Source organism: Gymnoscopelus braueri, assembly GCF_963280865.1.
Source record: "Gymnoscopelus braueri genome assembly, chromosome: 12".
Taxonomy (NCBI): Eukaryota; Metazoa; Chordata; class Actinopteri; order Myctophiformes; family Myctophidae; genus Gymnoscopelus; species Gymnoscopelus braueri.
The window spans coordinates 13,548,058-13,575,554 of NC_137614.1; the positions used below are offsets into that span (position 1 = coordinate 13,548,058).

General features: G+C 40.1%; 1 protein-coding gene across 2 annotated transcripts; it reads right to left on the reverse strand.

The window, feature by feature from the left end:
- Positions 1-11,184: 11,184 nt before the first annotated feature.
- Positions 11,185-25,755, reverse strand: b4galnt1a (beta-1,4-N-acetyl-galactosaminyl transferase 1a). 2 transcript variants are annotated; one of them, XM_080445301.1, is made up of 11 exons: positions 25,409-25,755; positions 23,271-23,538; positions 22,399-22,587; positions 20,743-20,849; positions 16,372-16,409; positions 16,101-16,281; positions 15,723-15,815; positions 15,424-15,611; positions 14,628-14,768; positions 13,520-13,757; positions 11,185-13,255 (listed from the first exon to the last, which is right to left on the reverse strand). In XM_080445301.1, the coding sequence occupies exons 2-11, from the start codon at positions 23,525-23,527 to the stop codon at positions 13,044-13,046; spliced, it is 1,644 nt and encodes a 547-aa protein (XP_080301427.1). In that variant the 5' UTR covers positions 23,528-23,538; positions 25,409-25,755; the 3' UTR covers positions 11,185-13,043. The 2 variants fall into 2 exon arrangements, with proteins under 2 accessions (XP_080301427.1, XP_080301428.1); XM_080445302.1 differs by lacking the exons at positions 20,743-20,849; positions 23,271-23,538; positions 25,409-25,755 and having other exon boundaries at positions 22,399-22,553.
- Between the last annotated feature and the right edge of the window lie 1,742 nt (positions 25,756-27,497).

A 27,497-nucleotide genomic window follows, 5' to 3' on the forward strand; every position in this document is an offset into this window, starting at 1 on the left:
AAAGCGCAAAACAAACGCAAACATTGTGAAGGAAATGCACTGAATACTTTCTCAATATAAGTATGTATATTTATATCATCTGAAATATGTGTTTGATTAAGCATATTATTTGTATAAATGCCATCACATATTGTCTTAAAATGTATTTTTTTCATCCCATTTTGAATTTACTCCAATGGAAGTTTATTTTTATTTTTATTTTTATGAATTTTGTATTTCTCAGCCACTGTGTTATTTTTTTGTTTGTTTTTATAATAAACATACTTGTGAAGAGTCTGTTTGTAAAATGTTCAACTCTGCCTGTATTAAGACACATTCCTGTTTGTTTGTTATCTCCGCCATACCGAAAAGGCCGGGGATGGAGATTATAGTTTCACCCCTCTCCGTTTGTGTGTGTGTGTGTGTGTGTGTGTGTGTGTGTGTGTGTGTGTGTGTGTGTGTGTGTGTGTGTGTGTGTGTGTGTGTGTGTGTGTGTGTGTGTGTGTGTGTGTGTGTGTGTGTGTGTGTGTGTGTGTGTGTGTGTGTGTGTGTGTGTGCGTGCGTGCGTGTGAGAGAGTCCGGGCTATACTTTCGCAAACAGGTATGGGCACTTAAAAAGTAATTTGTATCAACATAATTTCAGATCTAGTCTTTTCTGTATTTTAAATACATAAAATACATATGTGATTATGTCATTTTATTCTCAAATTGTCACATTTTAAACATATACACAGGTTTATACTGTGGAATTTGAAAGCTTGAGCTTACCCACCCTCAGAACAAATTCAACCACAAATGAGAGCCAGAGTAGGCCGTGTCTTGAGACGGACTAATATCACCTTGCCTCAAATAGTGAATTTAGCCTCGAGGAAATTGGTGTCAGTATCCTGCTTAGTATTCTGGTCTCAGTATTCTGGTGTCAGTGTCATGGCCCTGGTGTATTTGGTTCAAATACACCTTTTGTAAGATTGTCACTCTGCATGTAAACTCCACTCTGTATCTAAATCCCATGTAATAGTTGTCACAAAAGTCATGCATGCTTCTGTGGTGCAGGAGATACAGTATGTCTGTGCTTTGTAAACCGATGGGTCTTGGTTCAAAACCAAGGATGGGTATTTTTTTCCTAGTTTTTAACTGGCTCTAATCTTTCGCTGAAGAGCACATTACATTCTCAGATGCATCCTCCATGCCAGAGTGGCTCAAGAGATAAGTCAGGGGATTTAAAAAACAAAGGTTTAGCGTTTGAAACTCCTAAAGAACATTTTTCAATCTCCGTCTAAATTCTAAAAGGTGGGATAAGAATTACATTATCAGTTTCATCTTTCATGACAGCATGGCTCAAGTGATAAATCAGGGGTTAATAAACCAAAGGTTTGGGGTTTAAAACTCCGGAAGAACATTTTTCACCCTCAGTCTAAATTCTAAAAGGTGGTATTACATATTACATTCTCAGTTGCATCTGCCATATAAGCGTAGCTCAAGAGATTAATCAGGGGTTTATAAACAGAAGGTTTAGCGTTCAAACTTCCTAAAGAAAAAATGTCACTCCATCTACATTCTAAAAAGTGGTTTAAGTATTATAATCTCCTTTCCTTGCCTTGTCCATGCCAAGATGGCTCAAGAGATAAATAATTCAAAACTCAACAAAAACAAAACTACTCAAACAATACAACTATCAAATCAAACTGATGATGTAATACAACAAAACATAAATGCACAAAAAAAAAAAAAAACTGTGATCAAACTGGTGACAGGAAATACAAAAATAGAAATAAATTAACCAAAAATATGAAATGCCCCAATAAAATCAAATGAATGTGGGGAAAAACAAAAACTAAATTGTTAAATAAAAAATTGCTCTGCTTAAAATGTACATTTCTTAAGCTCCTCCCCCTGGAGGTGGGCTCCATCCATTTTTCTCCCTCTGGGGGTGGGCTCCCTCCGCGCTCCTCCCTGTCCTACCGAACGTCAAAGAGAGCGTGACAAGGGAGGTGGGCTCCCTCCATGATCCTCGCCTTACAAAGACCAAAAATAAAGATTAACTGAGACCAATATTCAAACCCCTAACCCTCAAATTGCCAAGACTCTCCTTTACTCTTGTGCCACCAGTCCTTTCACACTAGTGATTTCTTTGAGGTCATATTTGAGGTTTAAGGGAATCTACCAGATACATCCCTATGAGCACAGTTCATTATGACAGCATGACTCAGATGTAGGTTATTGTTTAAAACCATCTGTTTTACTGTTATTTACCCAGAATTACTCTTTCAGTGAGAGCAAACAGAGAGATGTTTAGTAATGTCATTAAAATGCATTTCCATTATTGTCATATCTTAATCATTTGTAGTTTGAGATGACCAAAAGAAGGCTATAGCTGTTTCAAGACCAAGACTCTGTCGAATGTCACTGTAGCTGCCATGAACGGCAGCCAGACACACAATAAGCAGTGAGCAATGAGAATAGTGTTGAACCTGACCTTAACTCATTCAGTGCCAATGACGTCGCAGACGTCACGTTTTTCATAAGCCCAGAGTGCCAATGACGTCTGAGACGTCATGAAAAAAAAAAAAAAAAAACCCTTTTTTTTTTTTTTTTTTTGAAAAAAAAGGTTCAGAACCCAAGATATGATGATTTGAAGATTTGCTGCTCCATTCACTTCTTGTTTAACTTCTTACTGAAAAGGCTGTATCTCGGCTCCAAAGCACTTTTTTTTTACAATGTATTTTTGGCCTTGGCACAGGGGTGATATAGCCAGAAATATTTTTGGCACAGAATGATACTGGTTAAAGGTCACTGAATTAGTTGAGAGCCATGTCTTACCATACCGCAATACCGCCCTCTACTGTTTAGTAGTGTTGAGGCCAGCATGCTGTGTGCTCAATCACAACCATGCTACCTTGACCCGATAAAGCTATATGTAGTGCAAGTTCAAAAACAGGGCAAAAAAGCAAAAACTAATTATTTACTTGCTTGATGTCGGATAGCCAAGATATAATCTTTTTCTAGTGCATATTTCAAAGAGGCCTCTAGACACTGTACCCTTTGGGTTTTCCCTTTAAAGCTCAAGGAGTGTTTCACTAATTGGCAGGAAGTAGTCCACTTCAATTAGAACACGGTACACAAGGCCCTGGCCAACTGTTTACTAAGCCAGATTCCACTAACACACACACACACACACACACACACACACACACACACACACACACACACACACACACACACACACACACACACACACACACACACACACACACACACACACACACACACACAAAACGTATCCCTAAAAACCTGATACCGGTGTATTCGACCAGGCAAAAAGACAGTTACAGCTATAGTTGCATATTAACTTACATTAAACAACACGTACATTTATAACCCTTCATATTTTGTCAGTGCCAATTATGATATGTTTCCATCCAAGAGTTCTGTAACAAAAATCGAATACAACTTATCATGATGACCATTTAACTCATTAGCCTATGGTTTCTATTGTAGGCCAAATTAGCAAAAGCAACAGAGCATTCCAGAACACTAGGTGGCACATGTTATGGTCAAACAGCTTAGGAACTGTACTGTACCTCCTGTCAAAACTAGAACTCTCCACTGTTGGTATTGGAAGCATAATTTGTCTGGTCCTTTGTCTCTATCTTGTGGTGAAATACAGTAGTTACATGAAAGTAAGTGTGCCTGTGTATGGAAACCCATGGCATGCCCCTGCTGGCTTGTGTTCAAATCCCACCAGAAACTCTTGTGCTTCCCCTATGCCCCTCTCTACTATCTCATTGTCTCAACAGGGACCAGTAGCTCCTCTGCATTATTTCAATAAATAAAAATTTAAGAAAAACAGTATCGACATACCACTCTTATTTATTTATTTTTAAAAGGAGAAAAAAAATACATGATCAAAACAACATCTGTGTTTGAACACAGATACATGTATGTCTGCACAATGTGTACATGAGTGGAATATCAGACACTGTACCCTTTAAAGCTCAAGGAGTATTTCACTAATTGGCAGTAGTCCACTTCAATTAGAACATGGTACACAAAGCCCTGGCCAACTGTTTACTAAGCCAGATTCCACGCACGCGCGCGTACATACTGTAGGCTGTAGCCTTCAAGTGTGCAGAATCCCTGCACACTTGAGACTTTGTTGAAGCACACTGCTGCTTCCACGATCACCAACCACTTCCTGTTGTCTGTTACCAAAAAAAGCGTTTTTCAAAGTCAAAGGTGTGCCAACAGAATTTGAAAGTAAGAAATGCTCCTCCTTTCACTATTTAGACTTGAATGTGGCCAATTGTACCAGGAGTGCTATGTCGACAGAAGTTTAATATAAAGGGAGGAAAGACATGCACATCCACACCCAAAGTTGGGCAGGTGCTAAAAAGCGATAAAATATAACATGAAAACGAACAGGTTAGTTAGTTAGTTAGTTCACTGAAGAAATACAGATCATGACATTAGAGAAAAGGTTGAGTTGGATGCAAAATGGAGAGCCATCCTTGAAAACATCTTTACAGATGATTCCCTCACAACTGTTAAAGACGATTGTGAGTTTAGTACCAGACCCACTGCACAGCATTCATTTAATATTTCTCCAAAAAGCTAGTCCCTGTTCTGAAGGAAACAGTACGGATCTCGCCGAGATCCATGCCATGGTTAAAAAAAAGTTTTTCCCAAGTTTGTGCCTCGCTCTACCTGTAGTCTTTCAATGAAGAGCACGCAATAGAATTAGCTGAGTATGAACCACGTGGTATAGTGGTAAGGTACATGCGTGTCTCAATAAAACAACTCATATCAAACCAATAATATGAAACAATGGGAGAAAAAAGTTAATAGATTATAAAATGAATGGGGAGTTCTAAAAAATGAAATGCTTAAATAAAAAAATCACTCTACTTGGAGCTAAAAAAGGGCGCGTGGAGGGAAAACCACAAAAAATAAATCCTTAAATAAAACTTGAAAATATTGTTCCTAAAGAAACAATGTGGGCTCGCTTTAAAGCCAAATAATAGTAGTTATAATAATGCAGCTTTAAATGCCGAAGTAATTAAACTTTACTAACTGAAGGTTAACATACAAAAGAACGCTTCAAGAATTATAGAAGACATCTGCTGAGTGATGGTGAAGTGGTCTAATGAACAGACTCTCAGCACAGACATTCCATGTTCAAGTCCCAGCCCTCCTATAGTTCAATGCTGGCCTATTTCAACTTTACTGACTGAAGGCAGACATATAAAAGAACACTTCAAGATTACTAAGAGACATCTGCCATGAGCCAGTGAGAGATGGGGTAATGGGATAGTGATAAAACCATAGATATAGAAACCTAGATACCTCATTGGCCTCTGCAGTTCGTTGGAGCAACTTGTATCGCGGCCGCCATTTTCGCGTAGGCAAACGGACACTCAAAGTGACTACTGGCCAATCACAGCGCTCACAGCACGTTGACTACAGGACAATCACAGTGCGTCTTTTCTAAGACCTGTCAGAATCTAGTTGTCCCGCCCCCACCTGCCTCTGATTGGCCTACCGAACGCCCCCTTCTGTGACACACGCGGAAGCTTCAGGGAAGCTCTCCTACGCTAAAATGGCGCCCAAGATACACATGCCTCAGAGCCGAAGGAGGCGTCTACCTATATATGTCTATGGATAAAACTGTCAGCACAGAGGTTCCATGTTCAGATCCCAATTCTCCTAAAGTTCATTGCTTTTCAACTTTACGTAACTTAAGGCTAATATATACAAAAGAGCGCTCCAAAATTACTAAGAGACATATGCTATGAATCAGTGAGAGATGCCCTAGTGAGCTAGTGATCCGACTCTCAGTACAGAGGTTCCATGTTCTAATCCCAGTCTTTCTATTGTTCATTACTTTTCAACTTTACTAACTGTAGGCTAACATATAAAAGAGTGCTCCAACAGTACTAAGAGACATATGTTGTGAATCAGTGAGAGATTCCCTACTGGGTTAGTGATCCGACTCCCAGTACAGATGTTCCAAGTTCAAATACCAGTCTTTCATTACTCTAACTGAAGGCTAACATACAAAAGAGAGCTTCAACAGTACGAAGAGACAAATGATGGGAGTGGCTGAGAGATGGTGTAGTGGTTTTAAGATCAGAATCTCAGCATGGAAATGCCATTTTCAAATCCCAGTCCTTCTATGGTTCATTGCTTTTCACCTTTACTGACTGAAGGCTGACATATAAAAGAACACTTCAACAGTACTAAGAGACATCTGCCAAGATTATTTCAACTTTACTAACTGAAGGCTAACACAAAATAACGCTTCAACACTACAAAGAGACATGGCGTGAGTGGCTGAGAGATGGTGTAATGGTCTAAAGATCAGACTCTAAGCACAAAGGTGCCATGTTCAAATCCCAGTTGTCCCATATTTCAATGTTGTAGTACTTTGAAATTTTCAAGGCCAAAATACAAAAAAGCAAGTCAAAATTACAAAGAGACATGATTGAATAGCTGAGAGGTGGTCTAAAGAGCAGACTTTCAGCACAGAGGTTCTATGTTCAAATCACCGTCATCCCATGTTGTAATACTTTGACATTTTCAAGGCCAAAATACAAAAAAGCAAGTCAAAAGCACTAGAAGACACCTGTTGAGGGCCCAAAGGTGTGTTGGCGCAGTGGTAGGGTTCGGTTTCTCTTGATCTTGATCGGTTGCCTCTGCTACAGACAGTTTGCAGGTTCAAGTCCCATGCCATCAACGTACACAGAGGACCATCGGGGGGACTGCGTCCCTCCCCTGTTTCCTGATAGTTAAAGGTGGGGGGTTATGTCTGAAAGAACTCTTCCCAGCTAAAGTTTTACAGAAGAAATACAAGGGAAAAAGGTGCAACTTTTTGGCAGGCTACTAGTTCTATATACTTGCACCTAGAAACCCCATTCAAACTTTAAAATGTTCATCTTACTGTGGACATGTTTGCCCGAAAAGGAATCTTTGAAATGTTTCATAGTTTCAGAAATATACTCCTTTAAAAGTTCAGAAATTTATAATGGAGGTCGATGAAAGATTTTGGGACCTCAAAAAAACACTTTCACTCACAGTTAAAAAATTCCACCTTACTGTGGACATGCATCCTTGAGATGTTTTACTTTGAAATTATTTGCAGTTTTTGAAATATTTAACTTTAAGCGCCCAATGCTTTGTCAATGGCCTGTGAGTCAATGAACCATGTCATCAAATGTATTACAAACTGCAAACCTCGAACCCACCCCGATTTAATATTGAGACTCTAGTTTGGTCCATATCTGAGCTGCAATATTTGGATATGAGAAGAAGCCTGTACGGACAGAGGAACTATTGTGAGGGAAATAGTATATGGGATAGTAAAAGTCCAACAGAAAAGGAGGTCACTTTCTAAAACGTCTTAAAAGTGAGGCGTTCAGTGAAGACACAGAAGATCACATCAAATGATGGACATTATTTGCACATCCCCTCTGTGTCTCAGCTTGGCAAAAAACCTGGGCAGAAAAGAGCTGCAAGACCACCGTACTGCGCATGCACGGACATGACGGGCCTACTGTGACGAGCCTTTACTGTGAGTTACTTGTTTACATTTTGCTTGCATGTTTTAATTTAGCTTTTATATGTCATGTTTTTGCTAGTCATGCTTGATTGGAAAGCACTTTGGATCAACGGCTGTTGTTTATAAATGTGCTATATAAATAAAAATGACTTGACTACTGAACACAGTAGTCAAGTGTGTGTGTGTGTGTGTGTGTGTGTGTGTGTGTGAGAGTGTGAGTGCGTGCGTGCGTGCGTGCAGCAGGCATGACTGTTACAGCAGGTGTTCTTTCTCTCTGTTGTGACAAACATGACTTACTGTTTGTCATCAGGGATGTGCATGACTGACCACAATCCTGTAAGACTGCAAGATAAAGCAAATACTTATTGTGTGCATACAAAAAACCATTAACATACATAGGCTACTTCATTGGCTTAAATTACAAGGAGGCAAACCTTGTATTAACATGTGATTGCATTAAGCCCCTGAGGCCACAGGCTCATGCAGTCCTATTCATTCTGTAATGCATTGTGTCCACTATAGTCACATGTTAAGTCGCTTTGTCGGTCTATTGATGATAAATGCATTATGTTCACTGTAGTGGGAATATCTCCTGCAAAATAGCCTTTTCAGAAATAAGTTGTGTGTACGTAGAGTGCATGTTTACATGTGATTAGTAGTAATACAAATTATCTAGCTCTGTCCTAACATTACTCATGCAAGAAAGGGTTTAATCGAAGCAATGAGTATATTCAAGCATAGATTAATTCATTAATTTTGGTTGGGCAGTGGCTGCCTACATAGCCATGGTTATGTTCGTCTAATTTATTTCAAACATTTATCTTCACTTCTCCGTTGAGCACCGTGAGGAGAATCGCCAGAGAATGAGCTGGAGCAGGTCATTGGAGCCGTCCGAGGCCACAGGTACAGTAAGTACTCCTGTAATGCGTTGTGTTAACTACAGTTACATATAAAATGTATGTTATTTATGTGTAAACAGATACACAATTTACATTTTAACATTTTAAAAGTCCCATAATTTAAACAAATACCTAACTTTTCAGATAAACACAGGACAGTCTGCACAGAAGACAGTGGAAGACTTCAGAAAGGACCAGACAAAAGAATCTAAACTTCAGAAAGGAACTTGCGGAAAGCTCCACAAGAGGTCACAAATATATTTTGGTGTGATACACCTAAGATGGATTGTGTCATGTTGCCTCTTAGTCACCATCAACAAAGGTCAGGGGCAAGAGAATGAACAGACACTAAAAGCTCTTTTTGAGTGCCACCGCTAACCCAAAACCATCCATAACCTTAAACTCTTCTGAACTGAAGTTTTGTGATGGTTTTCCATTTACATTTCCATTATAACCAGAACCACCCCTGAAGGAGGAGCTACGTCATTTAAAAAAAACGAGCCGTGAGAACCTTATCTGGAAACAAATTCAGAACCTGTGAGATGTGACATTTTGTGGCACTTAGTTCACTTAGTACTACTGGTCTAATGGCTCTTTTCAACTACAAGAACTAACTTTTTCGTGCCAAGGACCCCCAAATTCATATATATTTGGCCGCAGACCCCCATCTGAAAATGTTTTGTGCCAGGGACCCCCAGAAGAGAAGATTTGTAAAAAATAAAAATCTAAATTGTTCCAACGTATAAATGGATAAAGTGCTTAAAATGACTGTGATGCTATAATACAATTTTTTACTGGGAACGCCCTGGAACCCCCCCCCCCCCCCAAGGACCCCCGGACCCTACTTTGCGAACCAATGCATTAGACTCTATAAGTAAAGGATGAAATGGTTCAGTATGAGTGTTTTGCTCCCCGACTCAACCCAGCTGAAGGGGACGATGATATTCCTTGTGTTGCCTCTCTAGCCAGGAGACCGTCTACTGTATTGCTAAGAAACCAATGAACACAAAGGTACAAGTACAGTATGACATATATACACTTATATACACAGGATATTATCCCAGTTCATAGTGATGCGATGACTCACTGCATAATGTTGCCGTGCCTTGCAGATGTTTCGGCAGCTGGAAGTTATTATCTTAGCTGCTCCACAGTTCATTGTCAGAGAGCCGGAAATCCCAGCGTCAACACACAGATTTCTTTTTGCAGGGGTTCCCAAACTTCTCAAATCTCAAGACTCATAAGAGAAATTTGGTCTCCTGAGGGGACACACTTAGCCAATCTGTAGATTGTCTATTTTCACAATTTAAAAAAAAGTAAAAAATACTCTCAGATTTATTCTTACTGTCTGAATATCTTTTGGAAATAAAAAAGTGAACAAAAAAAAAATCATTTTTGGTAGGAAAAAAGCGGGATATTTATTCAATATGGATCCGCGGCCCAAAATGGGTGTTTGGGGATCACGGTTTTAGTAATACTAGGCCGATTCCCGTTGTACCCATTGGACTGTTGTCAGAGGATTTAGTGCAGAACCCATTATCATACTGTAGTACCTGGGAGTCCAGTGTATGCCGTCATATTGATGACATCAGGGATCTCCATATATGGGCATAAAGGGACTCAGATAAAAGGGATTCAGAAAGACAGACAGACACAGGTACAGAGACTTTTGGTTCTGAATAACCGCCGGTTCGACCGCCTTCGCCCTCGACAAATTACACATGCACATATACCCATACTTGGGAACTCAGTTTTCTTCACAGCACTCGCATCTCTAGCGGGCGACAGGCCCCTTGGTTTCTTAAGTTTACTCATTCCTCTTGGAAGTGATATTGTGATTGTGATATTGGCTAAAGAAAACAAAGTCTGAAACAGACAGAAACACAATTAGAGAAATCATACAGAACACACCTTTTCCAGGCAATTTCTCTGCCTAACCGGCTACAAAGCTATAGCAGTTGTTTAAATGGATTCAGGCTATTTGCTCCAAACTGTCAATGTAGGCTACACACTAAATCCTCAGTGTTCACTGGAGTCCAAAGGGTGTACAGTACAGACTGGCTGTGCACTGAGGACAGCTGACAGCGATCCAGTGGCCAGTCAGCACTTTTCTTACAAGGTCCTTCTGCAGAACTTCCCCTTCAGTCTCCAAAGTACCAAACACAGGGAAATGTTCATGTTGTTTTAATTATAGTCGCTTTTCTTGACTTGTACTGAGTGTACTGGCCCAGTAGTTGTTGTTTAGGTGAAGTTCACCAGTGGAAGGAGGCAGACATTTACTCAAGTACTGTACTTCAGTCCAATTTTGAGGTATTTTTACTTTAATGGAGTATTTCCAATTTTCAGTACTTTTACTGTACTCCACTACATCTCAAAGGTAAATAATATTGTACTCTTACTACACTACAATTATTTGAAAACTTTAGTTACTTTGTAGATATTGATTATTATTACAAAACATACAGTAACCACTTCAGCCCTATATACATTTCGGCCATTTGAAAATAGACGATCTACAAGCTCACAATGGGTCACGATGGGACGCATTGTGAGCTTGTAGATCGGCTATTTTCAAAAGATTCGTATCCATTTTATCCATTTGTAAACTTGTGAAGTGGGACATTCTGCATAATGATTAATATAATTCCGGACTTTTACTTGTAACAGTTTCTACATTGCGGTATTGATACTTTTCTCCTCAGGACTCCATTTCAGAGATATGGGTCAATCAAGGTCAAGTGTCTCTACACATGCATGCTCTCTCTCTTTATCTATTCAGGAAAAAACAACAACAACAACAACAATGTATTAAATTCCTTCAGAAAAAAACCCCAAAGAAAACATTTTAACTGTCAAAACATTCCGTGGATTCTGGATCTAAGTGGAAGGTGGTCAACATATCGCCTGTATAGATTAGAAATTATAACTTCAACTAAAGGTAGGTTAAGTAACCTTTAATAAAATGCATAATTAACATGGTTTTCTTTATTAAGAACAATAAGGTCCTCAACAATTTTTTTCTGTGCGTCCTCGATGACCCCACACTTAGGCTTATTGTCCGTATCAGCCAGAGCGCCGAAGTCTATCCCCGTTTCACAATGAGCTACAGCGGCTACACTTACTGAAGGGTGAATATAAAGATCTGTGATTGATTCCAATGTGTATCAGATGAGGTATGTGAAATCACGTAAGTCCACATATCAAACAGTAGAGGTCAGCAGTGACAAGATTACATACAAGTGTGTGGGGAAATCAGAGAATTAAAAACAAAATAAATAAAATATATGAATGTTGAGGTGGGGGAATGCCCAAATATACACATTTAATAGCTCTGAAGACCCACTGGAAAAATGAATGTCCCAGAGTGACCATCAATAGTGGAACAGATCTGTAGCGAGACTCTTAGCCTCCAATACCTTTTCATTTCACGCATGGAATTCAAAACCTTTCACACTTCAAAGTCATGTACCCATTACCATTTACCCCTTTACTCTTAGAGTAAATATTGTGGAAGATACACATAGAAAAGAGGATACATGTCTTTTAGATATACTGTAGGTCAGGGGTCTTCAACCTTTTCAGGCCAGGGACCCCCAAAATGATGGGGTGATGGAGCAGGGACCCCCTACCTCGTAGGGTAGGGGGTCCACCACATATATCATATATTTATGTATAAAATTGTGTTTTATATGAAACAATGGTTGCCTGCTCCTATACAGGTTGTCCCAGTAGTAGCCATGGTTCACATGACTCTCGTCTGTCACAAGCGTCATGACGCTACTTCTTCCTTTTTTTTTTAAGATTTCACATACAACCAGTACATCTACATAAACGTTCAGATTTAAAATTTAAAGTGCTGACCCCCCGGCCACGGATGTTACAAGTTAAAGCGCAAGTTTTCTTCCGTAGCCTATTGTTCAATAAAAAGCTTTTTAATCCGATCACCGGCCATTTTCAATTTTTTACATTTTTTGTAATAATATATCATGGTGCAATACACCTCCCAACCGATTTCGGTTTAAATGGCCAGCGATCGGATTGAAAAGCTTTTTATTGAACAATACAGAGGATACGGTTACTTAGCCGTGCGCTTTAACTTGTAACATCCGTGGCCGTGGGGGGGGGGGGGGGGGGGTCGTGGGCAGCACTTTATATTTGAAATCTTTCGGCCTTAACGTTTATGTAGATGTGCTGGTTGTAAATGTAAAATTTAAATATGTCATGTTATGTTTAATGAAAAAATTGACAAAAAATAAAAAAAGTGTTTAATCAAACAACAATTTCGCGGACCCCCTGCAGTACCTCCGCGGACCTCTGCTGTAGGTCTTCTTACCATAAAACACGATCATGACCTATCAACATACAGGTGCAGTAGACAGTCCTCTAAACATCCTCCTTCACTGGCAAACTTCTTGAATTTTGATAGAGTCATAATAAGCGATGTCATTTCATGTGCCAGTACAGTAAACATAAGCACATTCATCCCTTTTCAATACAATACAATACCTCAAAAGGGTGGATTGCTCATTTGTAAACAAACAACAAACAACAACAGTACATAAACAAATTAAAAAGCTGCAGGAAGGAAAAAGGTGAGGAGGGGTCTGGTTTCAATTAGCCGACATGCACTTGAATCTATTCTTGAAGTAGTACACTTCATCACTGAGTTTTGAAAGATCGGAGGAGAAGGTGTAGCGGAATTTCTCATAAGCCTTGTCATTGTCCGTTTTAGTCCAGGGAAGTCGGATCTTCGATGCATGACTCACAACGACATCACTGCAGGAGCCAATGTGGAGGGAGCCCAATGCATCGATAAAGAACTCTGCAAGGGTAGAAGCATCTTAAGTATAGACCAACTGACAGCTTTCATCATAGCAGGAAGCTGCCGGTAGTTGCTCTAAGTATGCAAAGATAAAAACGACTCCTCAAGAATATTCTCTTGAATAATTTTGCAGTATCAATGATTATACATTTTGCCGTCAGCTCAGCTGAGATTCATTTCAGTCAATTGCATCATTGCTATGTATAGATAATAGCTTACACCTGATACAGCAGATAACAAATTATTCACAGATTACAGACTCACCTAAATGTCCGCGGCGTGCCATGCGGGGGTCAAAACCCACCTGCCGCACCTTGTCTGTCCTCCCCAAGAAAAAGTTGATGACCGCGTCGGCCACCACACAGTTGGGGAAGCCCTCGATGGTGTGATGGTAGCCTTGCCTAATGTGTACACAGTCACCCTCCTCTCCCCCCTCATCCACTGAGATGGTGTGACGATATGTGGCTGTATAACCCGTCACCTCTCTCACTCCACCAGCGACCTGGCACCACAAACACAGGAAATGCATTAGTATTGTAGAAGCAGAATACACACACTCAAAAACAGGCAAGGCAAAAGAAACACTATAGACCAGGGGTGGGCAGCATTTATTTCCAGAGGGCCATACTGACTTCGATAAAGTGAGAGAAGGGCCATACATTTCACAACAATAATTTTCAGTTACAAAATGTTTTAACTGAAACATTTTTTACAACTGTACTGTATCACTCTGGTGTACTTACAATAAAAACTACTTTTACTTACATAAAACAATCCACGTCAATATAAATAAACTTTTAAATGATCTTATCTGATATGTACCACTCCATAGGTCACTGATAAAACACATTGCATTATGTTATAAATATGGACTCAAGGTTGACTGTTTCAATTCTTTGACTTGGAGGGGCCAGATTGAGATGGTCAAAGGGCCAGGTCCGGCCCCCGGGCCGTATGTTGCCCATGTGTGCTATAGACAGTAGACACATGTAGAAAGATATGCTGTATACATCTACAGTTATATGCAGATGCAAACACAACATATGTGCACGCACCACGCACGCACTGGGAGGAGGCCACAGGGCAGACCAAGGACCAAATGGGGTATTATCTCTCCATGCTGGGCTTGGAACAGCTCAGGATCCCCCCAATTCGAAGAAGATAATGGGGATAGGGAAGCCTGGCATCTTCATCATCTTTTGAGGGTAATTTTTTTTTACTATGTTTCGCTAGGCTGTAGAATGTGCACCAACTCATATGACTAAAGAAAGTTAATGTATACTTTTGACACTCTTTTGACAAGGTTTTTGTATTTTCAACTAAAAGGGTGAAAGGGAAAATGCACTGAAGTATATTTAACAGCACTCCTTACCAGGTCTAGGGTGGTCTTCTCCAGAATGTCCACCATCTTCTCCAGCTTGGTGCTGGCAGTGAAGAAGAAGTCATCATCCACCCAGAGCACATACTTGGTGCTCACCTGTGACACGGCCAGATTCCTCCCTGCAAACCAGCCCTACAGTATGTGGAAGGATGATGTTTGAATATAAACCCATTAAGATCTGAGGTCGATTCTACAAATGTCAGGTTTTCTGAAAAACGTATGTTGCTATATCAGTTGGTGCTCAAAATGACATGTATTTGGCCACGGACCCTCCCCATCTCAAAATATTTTGTTCCAGAAGCAAAGATTTGAGTAAAAGATTTTCGCTTTAAATATATATACCGGTATGTATATTCAAAGATTTGCAAAAATGTTCAAGATTTTTCAAAATAGCAGATCTACGCTATGAGCTTGTTAAAATCTAAAATGATGGCCCTGACGTTTGGCGTAAACGTCTGGGCACCGAGGATGGTAATCCAGCCTGACAACGTGTCACGTGTCCGACTCCCGATCCGGACAACCTTGTCACCTGTGTCACTCCCCCCTATCTCTCTCCCTATTTCCTGTCAGTCTACTGTTCCTATCAATAAAGGCAGAAAAAGGCCCAAAAATATTATTATTATCTTTTTTTTTATCATTTAAAATGACACAGATGCTTTCCGGTTTGAATGTGTTACCACATACACAAACACTTTTACACACACACATGCAAATGAATACACGAGTACTGTATATATTCAAATTGTGATTGTGACAAAAAGTGATTCTGCAGAGCAGGTTTCTGTACCTTTCCATATGGCATGATGTAATGTTCAATATGAGGCCCGGTGACGGGTTGGGGGTGTTCATTGTCATCTGCTACCACTATGGTGACAGTGGGGTAGTACTCTCGTATGCTGTCAATGAGTTCTTGCAGTTTATCATAACGCAGGAAGGTTTTGGTGGCAATGGTAACCAAGGCACTGATGTTGTACTCTAAAACGGAAATGAAACAGAACCCATAAACTTCCTCAAAAGACCTTGTGTGAACTCCAACAATGAACACCAACATTTACATTTATGATGGTGATATGAAAATGCACATACCTCCACTGGATCCAGAGTTGTAAAGCTTTGGGATGATACTGTGTCCGACTTTAATGGTGAAAACTGAACGGTGTCTGTCAGTTTCAAATTGAACTACAAAACAGAGCATGATGATAATGAAATGAATCTAACTTGGTTTAAGAATTAAGAATTAATTCACAGTAAATGTTGAGATGCTGATGAAATAATCAATGAGAAAAAATATAATGACCCCCCAGAAGCAAAGATTTGAGTTACAAATGTTGGCTTTAAAAAATATATATTCAAAGATTTGCAAAAAATGTCAAGATTTGCAAAAAAAAAATGCAGATCTACAAGCCCCCCCCCAAAAAAAAGGAAAAAAAAGAAAGGAAGGAAAACAGCTGGTCATACCCATACCTGAGTCTGCTGTCTTCGGGTGGAACAGCGTGTTGGTGTAGGTGACAAACTGCAGCTGCCTGTTCAGACTGGGGAGAAGGGGACTCGATATCACCATACCCTTCTCTCCGGCCCCGATGACGGTGACGCCATCCACTGTGGCAGCCACGTCAAATACACCCAGCGATGCGGTCAAGTTCACCTGTTTAAAATAATAGACCTTAATGTTAAAGTAATAGTATGGCTAACACAAAGTACACAAAAGAATACAGGGCTGGATGTAAGACTTTACCATGTGTCTAGATCTTGGGTTTTCTTTGAGACCCAAACCTAGATAAGATATAACATAGAAAGAAAAGAATTAGAGAGTGCCCAACAGACAACACATATTGTGGCTGTCAGGCAGAACCTTGCATCTCCACATTTCAACTTTTTATGTTTTTTTCCGTAAATTAATGCCCTACTACCTACAAAAGTAGCAAAAATAGCCAATCTACAAGCTCACAACGTGTCGCGACGTGACACGTTGTGAGCTTGCAGATCTACTAGTTTTGAAACACTTTGAAAGTGATAATGAAAGTGTCTAGAGTGTGTGTGGGTTTTATAAGTAATGAACCAATGAAAAGTATTAACAAGATCTTGTGACTAAATAATAACTACATTGGCTTGCAACACATTAAGAAACACATTTGACCTGATTGCCATATCTTTCAAAGAACAAAGTAAGGTGCTGTAAGCACGTGGGAAGTGTTGTAAATAGACATTTTTGAAGGCAAGATTAATTTGATTGATTGATTGATGTACTTTATTTAGTAAGACATGAGAACAACAGTACATGGAAGTACAAATTCACAATACAAGGTCTACTAAACTGGAAGACTCATTCAAGTTCTATTTCATTTAAGTGCCACTGTGTATAATCAACATGAGACAAGTGCAGACAAGCACAGTTACAATGTCATGCTGGCACACAAAACACCTAAATAAAAAACAAACCTCTAACTAATGTCATTGGCTTCATTTATGTTTACCCTTCTATGCAATGTCAAAATGTCTGCTGTGGAAAAAGTCCATAGAGCACAGAAGTCTGACGTCACTTACGCATCCTACCTGGTTCACGGTTTTCCACCCCCATTCTGAATTCCCATAGACATCTTTAATATTGCGTCAAATAAGAACGGTGTTCCAAAAATAAACAAATGATCCCGGCGGTTTTACTCTTATGGATATGAAGCATCAACTGACGTGAGAAAACGATAATGTTACTTCCGCCGAATTAGTTAATTTTTTTGCCAGAAACAGACTGTATCAAATATAAGTGACTGACTATCATAAACGATACAGAGCCACCTCCCTGACAATATCGCAGAGACGGTTTGTTTATTTTTGGACCACAATTCTTATATGAGACGATTCTAAGATGACCCAATGTTATTCTCCATAGAGAAATTACTTTACGAACCAGGGGATGAACGAGTGACGTCAGGACTTCTGTACTCTATTGTCCTCCGGCATGTGTGACAAGCTGAAATGTTATTCATCGCACACACACACACACACACACACACACACACACACACACACACACACACACACACACACACACACACACACACACACACACACACACACACACACACACACACACACACACACACACACACACACACACACACACACACACACACACACACACACACACACACACACACACCTAAAAATCATTAGTGGTTGAAGATGATACAAAGTTCACACTACATGATTTCAGTGCTGCTTAACTTAACCTCTCACTGACATCGGACCGGTGCCAAATCGGCCTTCGCCTCTGATCGACACTATTCTCCACCATGGGTGTGCATATTTGGCCATGGTGGAACCTGTGCACCCGCTCTGTAGCAGGTTTTGCCAGTGGGGTAACCGGGCATCCTTTGAGGGGATAATAACCTTTGTCACCCCTGTAGCCTACACGAATCACACCAATATGTTTGTCACGGTTGGAATACTTTTTAAATCTGAAGAAGTGACTCAGTCAATGCAGTGAGCTCTCCTGGACACGTGTCCATACCCTGCAGTTTTGCGTCGCCCAGGCCACCATGCTGTCTCGTTTAGGAGAGACAGCCTGGCAAGGCTGGCATCACAAATGACCTGAACCTTCATGAAATTCTAATGCTGTACTACATATAAGTGGGTTGACTTGGTTTATGATTAATTGTCATAAATTGCACAAATTATTATCCTAGACCCACATGGTCTTAACTATACAAATGCAGAGGGACAAATTATATAATTAAAAGATAAAGATAAAAGAGCTGTAATCATAACACAAATAACATTGATATATTTGTTTAAAAATTAAAAAGAAATCTTGGGCCTACCACTTTAAACCCCAATTGTGCTGTGCCTGATTTGTACAGTAACGTGTAGGATGTAATTTGATACATTTTATGCTGTCATTTTATATAACACTAGTTGGAATCTGTACAGTAATGTGCAGTATGCAGTTTTACACATGGATGGACAGACAGTGCTCTCACACGTGATATTGTGCAATTTTCAGTGTCAAATGTTCTTTCGCATGCTTTGGTAACCCGACAGCCTTGTCTGAGATGCGATGAGATCTGGTGAGATTCACTGATAAGGAATGAAGTGTCGAAAGTTGAAACCACAATGACACCCAATTTACAACGACTTTGAAAAGTTTTTATGAATGATCTACTGTGTCAGGGGTAAGTCTTGGATAAATTGTTTATGTCTTCACACATTAATCCCAATAGAGCCTGTTTTTTTTCCTCACTCCAAAAAAAATATGTAAATGAGGAAACATCTGTTCTCTTTCTTCCCCTTTTATGCAAACCTTTTATGGCTTGAAACCTGAAAAAGAGAAAGAAAGAGAAAGATACAGTAGATGTTTCCTCATACCAGAAAAGCTGAAGAAAATGAAAGACAGAGATCTTTATCTAATGAGGAAAAGCCTGCACCTTCACTCTAGTACAAGGGTGTCAATTTTCAGAAAAATACAATCATAGTTCCTCTTATGCCGCCGTCACCACCCCCCTCCCCCCACCCTCTCTGCTCATTGCAAGCCTCTCGGTACCGCTCTCTCTCTCTCTCTCTCCCTCGCCGCTGTCTATAGCCTACCTATGTAAAGTCTATGGCTGCGAGAGAACAATAGCAAGAGAGGAAAATCGCAAGAGAGATCGCTATTTCTGAGTTCAAGGGCAAGCCTATTTGTCTAATATGCAAAGAGTCACAACGTCAAACAACACTATGAGACGCACAAAGACAAATATATACAGGAGGATGCAGAACGAACTAGAAAAGTATGCTGCTCTGAGCACAGATCTTCACCAGGCCGGGTTGCCTACCCAGACCCTGAGATTTAGTCATAGCCAATTGGAATGGAATCAGAAAAATTTGACCGATACACCTTGATCACATGAGCCCAGAGATAATGTGAAGAAAGGTTTTACTTACTAAATTTAATTTCATTTTGAAATGTAATTGTTCTACTTTAAAATGGTTTATTGGGGCTACTTTTTTTTTCCAAACAATATATTTATAGATTTTTCCATTACATTACAGAAAACAAAATGGGCAATCACATTAAACATTACAAGACAATCACACAAAATAACAACAACAAAAGGACTACACATAATGACAATAACAACAACATCGGCACTACTCCTCTCCAGGTTCTTCCATTAAATTGATCGATTATTATTTTTGAAATATTGTATAAAACAACCCCACACCTCCTGAAACATATCTTGTTTGTCCTTAAGAATATATGTAATTTTTTTCAGAGGTACACATAAAGCTAGTTCCCTGAACCACTGTGCTGTCCAGCCTCTTCTAGGACAATGCTATTACTCTTTTAGCTCGTGAAAGACAGATATCTATAAACATTTGTTCATTGCGCCTTATACGGTGTCCAACTGGATAGAGGCCAGTGGAACTATATGAGACTATATGAGGATTTACAACGAGGCACATGATCAACAATCTAATAACTCTGAAGTAGCACCAGTACAATACCGGACGCTCACTGTCTCTTACACTCTAGCATTGAGGCTTCATCGTAATATCACTGGTGTTTCAAATTCTCAGCAATAAAATGTGTTAGGGTGCGGTTATTGTACTCATTTCACTATTGACAACGTAACGATATCAGGGTTTTCTCTGATTGCGTGTACTTTGCTCTAGCATTTGCCCAACCTTGGGGCGGGATACTGCGTGCGTGCGTGTGTTCATAGTAGATCGGGAGGCGTTTATATATCCGTCATATATCTGTCTGTCTGTCTGTTTGTCATCATGACTTGTGTGCGTGGGAACTCAATTTAATTCAAGCTTAGTGCTTTATGAGTCTACTGAAATTACCATGGACTTTACCATCAAGGACAAATAAACTGAGATCTTTCTATAAAAGGACTGAAGTTGCTTTAGCTTAGGATCCCTCTCCTCTGGACTGAATAGCCCACAGCATAATGAGTGTTAAATATACCTGAAATGTGACCTGCCTGTTCTAAAAACGAAAAAGAATAAAAAGAAAGTAAAAAAAAAAAAAAGAAAAACGCTTTATAAAGTTTTTTTTAACTTTCACATTTAACTTGTGTTTATATTTCATGTCAACAATTACAGTACATCTTCCATGTAAACGTACCTGGAATAATGATGGTTTTGAGGGGGCGTACCTCCACCCCCTGGGTGGGGTACTGAAGAGGACTGTTGGCCTCAGCAACAATAAGCATGTCTGATGGAGTGTAGGTTCTATACACACAAAACCACATTGGACAGAACATTTATTCTGTCCTACCACATCGCTAGGAAAAAACATATTACTGCACACTGCAGCTAATAATTAAAATAAAAGACGCACATTTACCAGTAATCTCTATAAACAGATATGCAGATGAATGCAGGTTTTTGTGTTCTGGTTTCGGTCCGTATTGACCAATCATGATTGAGTAGGTTTTGGTCCTTACGGTTAGCAACGGTTAGCATCGACTTGACATCGCCCTGACATCACTAGCCAGAAATATCAGTGTTTTATTTGATTCAGATTTTAAACTTAGGATAATTCCTTTTAACAGGTTGTTCATGAAAGTCCTTGCGGTCTTGTTTCCAATGAGAACCTGTGAGCAATTAGGGGTTAAGAGTCTTGCTCAGAGACAAATTTCATGTCATCGACACATATGCTGGTCTGGCCTGGAATCGAACCTGGAGCAACCAGGGCCTCTGGCTCCCTAGGCGGGCTCACTAACCACTCAGCTATGGCCGCCCCTTGACCTCCATGCGACAAAAGTTGTCCAATCCTGTTTTTATCAGCTATGTGATATATCCTAAATGAATTCCTTCATGTCATCCACCGATCTGCAAAAGGTTGTTCATGCATTCATCTCATCGCGTCTTGATTAATATAACTGTAACATCAGTGGTGGAAAGTAACTAAGTACATCTACTCAAGTAGTGTACTTAAGTACAAATGGTATTTTTTACTTTTCTTGAGTATTTCCAATTTTCAATACTTTTACTTCTACTCCACTACATCTCAGAGGAAAATATGGTTCTTAATCCACTTCCAATTATTTGAAAACTTAAGTTTCACAAAGCGATGCCTTGTGAGCTTGTATATCTGCTATCTTCAAGGGATTTTTATACATTTGAAAAGTTGTGAAATGGGACATTCCGCGTAATGAGTACTTTTACTTTTGGTACTTTAAAAACATTTTGATGGCTGATGATATACTTTTGTACTTTTACTCAAGTGCAAAAAGAAAAGAAAAGTTAAATGAAAAAAGACCATTACTATATCAAAAGTTATCAACAAACACACAGGGCATCTGCAGCATCCTATTACACATGCCGAAGACTCTACAAAACACACCTTTATAAAGACACTTTTAATTCATGATCCTGGTGTTTTTATTTATTTATTTTAGGTTTATAGCTATAGCTTTCTGTTGTCTGTTTTATCGAGTTTGTGTTTTATATTGATATTTGTAATTTAGCCTTGGGAGCAAAGATAGGCACGGCGTACCACATAGGCTCTGATGTGGTTTGATTACAGGGCCAGCGGACCTTTCTGCATGTTACTCCCCGACTCACTCTCCCCGTTTCCTGTCTCTCAACGACTGTAAACTATCAATAAAGGCAAGAAAACAGAAAAAATAAATAAATCGGCCTTTAACTGACTCGATTAACCGTACTTTATTCACTGTAGGCCTACTGTTTTTATGTAAAGCACTATGTAAACTCTGTTTTGAAAAGTGCAATACATGTAATTATTGTTAGTATTACGTCAACTCTTGTATTTTACCTCCTTCTGAAGCCATTGTACTCCTGAGATCTGCGAGTTTTCACCCCCTCTGGGTCTTCATTGTTGCCCAAGAATGCAAGTTGGAGGTTCTGTGCCCACACACGCGGAAAGAGTAGGTGGGAGTATGGTAGACGATCACGAATGGTCTCCTTCTCTGACTCACATACGCACATATTCATTGTCAGCTGACTGAAACAAGCAAAACAACAAGTCAAGTTTGAGCACAGAGCAAGATGTTGAGCTTAATACTTCCTCATATTATGACTGAATAAGACGTGTTTATACCTGATGGCTCTATAGCAGTACGTGGTTCCCTTTTTAGCTCGAGACCCAAAAGAGTTTGGGACACAAAAGAGAAATTTGATGTATCCCCCCGGACCCAAACTAGTGAAAATAGCAGATCTACAAGCTCACCACCACGTCGCAGATCTACTATTTTCACTATTCTTACATGTTTTTTTGGTTTGTTTGTTTGTTTTTTCTAATTCATTGATTTAATGTATGAAATTATTTTAAAGATATTTGAATTTGTTTTGAATTCAGGAGTGTTTTGAAAATCTGATGAGAATCTGGGGGTTCTTGACATGAAAAAAAGGAAGCAAGCCCAAATAAGCAACTACAAGTGTATTGACTTTCTTGGCCTACTGGCAGCTTGCACAAGAAACAGAAACAGAAACAGAAACAAACACACACACACACACACACACACACACACACACACACACACACACACACACACACACACACACACACACACACACACACACACACACACACACACACACACACACACACACACACACACACACACACACACACACACACACACACACACACACACACACACACACACACATCAAAACAAAACACACCCTGCCACGCTGTCCTTTATGTGATAAGAAACATCAGGATAGCTGCTGAGAACGTCTTTATATGTCTTCTCCAGAAGCTTCTCAATGGTGCCCCCATGTCTTGTCCCAATGTCCAATGTTGAGTCGTCTCCAGGGAGCCACCAGTGGCAGAGGATAAGCAGCACTCCGCTGACCAAACTGATTCCAAGAACCTTTCTTATTGAGGTGGTTCGCATTTTTAAAAACGGATGCAATGCAGTGGAACAACAGGGTCTCATCTTACATGGATCTGCAACAACAACAAAATAAAGGGGGGGGGGACTAAGCATCAGTTTCATTACTGATATTTTTACTTCAGCAGACATTCTTCCGAGTCTGAGTCTTTCCCTTGTTATTATCACAGAGCATTTTGGAATACAAGAGAACTGGAGTTGGCCCAGGAGATAACTGGGCCCTGTGCAAATCTCTATGTATCTTTATCTTAAGCATTACGTTTAATTATTTTATTATGTGTCCTTAAGTATTGTATCTATGACTATGGCTGACCAGACGTCCCGATAAATTAGTGACAGATACAGAGGACTGTGCACAGCGGACAGGTGAGCACACAGTAACCAGTGCCCAAGCACTGCCTGTCTGACTGCCTTCATAGGAGAAAGTGTCCTTTTTTCTTTTTACTCCTACATCATTTCTTTCATGTCTATCTCTCTTGCTGAACACTCTCCAACCTGCTCTAATAATTCAATACAAGGCCGGAGGCTAATGTACGTTATTTTGTATCCCCCTCCTGATAAGTCTGAATAACACTGATAAGCAGTGTTTTTCTTGCAGGAAATAGGGACACTGGCATGCCCCATCCAAAGGTGTTTCATGAGATTGTATAGAACAATACGGAACATACGGGTACTTCTGAGGGCACGTACATAATTGTAACATCCGTGGCCACGAGGTAAGCAGAAATCTGAACGTTTATGTAGGGCCAAAAAGGGAGAAAGCGCAAACACCAGGTTGAAGGTGTTTTATGCGTTTCTGACTAAATGTGTCAGAGTCATTTGGGTGTGTTTGTAAGTGGTTTGAAGCCACTGTGCATTTCCTGCTATATTTCATGAGAGGGGGTAGATCTGCTTAGCCTGGTAAACCCCCTCCCTCCGGAAATCTCATTTGCATTTGATTTCAGGGAGGTCTGGGATTGCGAAGGGAGTAGAGATGGCCGAACACTGCGTGTCCGAACCAATCAGCGGCTGCTAGGGGCGGAATCATCCAATCACCTGCCTAGTAGCTTGAAAAAAAGAAAAACTGTCTGTCATCGATTCTGCGCCCGGAGTCTCAGATGCAAGTACGCTGTGAAACAAAATGTGTGTCGCAAGCTTTCTTCCATTTGACGGTGTCAGGTTAAGATCTGCTCAGTTCAGCTCAGAACTGCTCAGTTCTCCATCTGACCATATTTTTGTACAGAAGTAGGAAGTTAGTTAGGAAGTACAGTAGGTCAGATATTGCACAATCATGAATTGCATATATTTGCTGCAGTATATAGGCATATTTCAACCTGATCTATAAGCCAACTTGACAACTCCAAAATCTGCTTCCTATAGTCAATTAATTGTTGTGTTATTTAGAATTCCAAGGAAATGTATAAATAAATAGCTATTCTACTCTTAATGTATAGTTAGTAAGGAATACTTGATTTCTCCAAGAAAAGTGATCAAGTGAATGCAACTGCTGAATAACACTATACAAATGTGCAAATAGCATGAAAGGATAGAGTAACCAACACTGTTCAAGTGAGCTTAGCACTGCTATAGATTCAGTATAGATTCTATACTGTACCATATAATATCCCAAATCTAACAAATGCTAGATAAAACATTATGTCATAGCAGTCGCCATACATACATTTACTCTGCTTTGGTAGAGTAAACAGCTGGTCTTTCTTAAATGTTATAGTCATTTATAAATTAGTTGGACTGAACTGCTAGCAGGCCTATGGCATATGATAACGTAAAATCCTATCCAAGAATCATTCCTTGTACATGGTAGCTAAACAGACGCTAAAGTGTTGTTTTTTCATCATTGCTCTTGAAAATGGAATTAATTGTCACTTTGTCACACACATACACTCATGGATCATCTTCAACCGAATAAAAAATAGGCTTACTTACTGTTGATGCGTAAAAGTGTCTTCGTGCGTCATTTTGATGATGAAGCCTTTCCGTTGGTGGTGGAGTTTTAAAGCGACAATTTAGAACTGCGATAAAATAGGCTATGGACATTCAGAGATTCAAAGTTAAAGTCCTCAAGAAGTCCAACCAGCAAACAAATCAAACCGGCTAAACCTGTCTATATTAGGCTAATGGCCTCGTTTGGGTGGGTGAGCGTTTTTTTTGCGTCATATTGAAAGTAAAAAGAGTCATGTTATACTGTGGATCACATACAGACGCTAGCCATGGATCACAAGACGGTCATCTGTCATGACCGTCATGGATGAATTTTAACATGGTGTTTGCACTTTCTCCCTTTTTGGCCCGTACATCTACATAAACGTTCAAATTTCAAATATAAAGTGCTGACCCCATGGCCACGGATGTTACAATTCTGTTCTGGTCCTCAGAAGTATCCATATCTTCCGTATTGTTAAACAAAAATAAATGTAATCCGATTGGTGGCCATTTTCTCCGTATTTTCTCACGCTTTCAACTACGCGACCCTATCGGTTGGGAGGTGTATTGCACTCTGATACATTATAACTGTATGAGAAAATGGCCACCGATCGGATTAAAATTCTTTTTATAGAACAATACGGAACATACGGGTACTTCTGAGGGCACGTACATAATTGTAACATCCGTGGCCACGAGGTAAGCAGAAATCTGAACGTTTATGTAGGGACAAAAAGGGAGAAAGAGCAAACACCAGGTTGAAGTTCATCCATGTCACGACCGTCGTGTGATCCATGGCTAGAGTTATGTTATCCTGTGGATCACAGACCAGACGCCAATCATTTGTTTTAGGCCGACTTGGAATGCATTAGCCTACAACTTGCATCTCACAGCGCATCAGCATCTGGTGCGCGAGAAATTTGCACATTTAAACAAAAGTTGCAGTCAGACAAAATAACGTTATGTGCACGTAGCCCCAACAAACCACACAAATGTTTTACATGCTATATCAGAAAAAGGCGTGGGCGTGTTAGAGGCGTGGTCGACGCACAAGCAGAGTAGCCTAGAGCTGCATGACAAACAATGACACTTAAACAAACAGACTGGTCTTTTCTTTACTGTACATTCAGATGATGTTTAGCCAAATATCATAATGCTTTATTCTGATCAATAGCCAAGAATCAATGTTTTATTTCTCACTCACTCATACAGGTCAATACAATAGCCTACATAAGATTATAGAGATAATCCTGGATAAGGAACAAGAAAAATACGATTACACTACAAAAGTGTGCTCCTCGGAGCACAGGTCTCTGCCAGGCCGGGGTGCCTACCCAGGGCCCGCAAACATTGGAGAATGCTACTAACGGGTGTCAAATGGGTGGACCACATCAGAAATGTGGACCTCTACAGGCACCTACCACAGGTCACAGACAAGGTCAGAGAGGGAAGGATGAGGCTGGCAGGGTGTAGCAGTTGCGGGCGGCTCAGAGCCCTCTGCCTGATGACCAAAAAGCCTAATATTCCCCTGCCCAAGAGGGAATTCCCCTTTAGACTAGTGGTTAAGATGTTGGCTTTCCACTTGGGGAGACCCAGGTTTGGATCCCGGGCGTTACAAGGGCACTGTGTCAGGAACCTGGAATTTGTGGCAAGCAAACTGACACTGTGGGAGCCAACCCAGGGCACAGCCAGGAAAGGAAAGAGGCGCTCCACCAGTACGTAGATGCACCGCGGCGTGACAGTGGACAACAGTGGTAACAACACTGATGCAAGACAGGAGGGTGTGGAGGACAGCAATTCAGGAGTCCTTTCTTTGTTGTTGTTGACTAGACCACACTCTCGCATCGTATTTATATGTTTATTTATTTATTATTGATATTATGTTCTTGTCTTCTGTCCTCGTTCAGGGCTCTGACAGCCGCATGTAAAAGCTCTTCCTGAGCCTTGAGCTCTGGGAACGCTCTCAGACACTTCCAAGTTTTAACATAAACAGACAGTAAGCCACTGCTGATCTTGCACAGGCCACATGGTCCGCAAAGAGGAATACAAAAGATCTTATGGCGCAAAAGACATCATAACTATTCTATGATAT

Coding starts and splice junctions, on each gene's coding strand:
- b4galnt1a (XM_080445301.1), bottom strand. CDS start 23,527: ATGAGACCCTGTTGTTCCACTGCATTGCATCCGTTTTTAAAAATGCGA. Junction 22,588..23,270: donor ATAAAGGACAGCGTGGCAGG/GTGTGTTTTGTT, acceptor TGCTTGTTTCAG/TCAGCTGACAATGAATATGT. Junction 15,612..15,722: donor CAACTCTGGATCCAGTGGAG/GTATGTGCATTT, acceptor TTTCCGTTTTAG/AGTACAACATCAGTGCCTTG.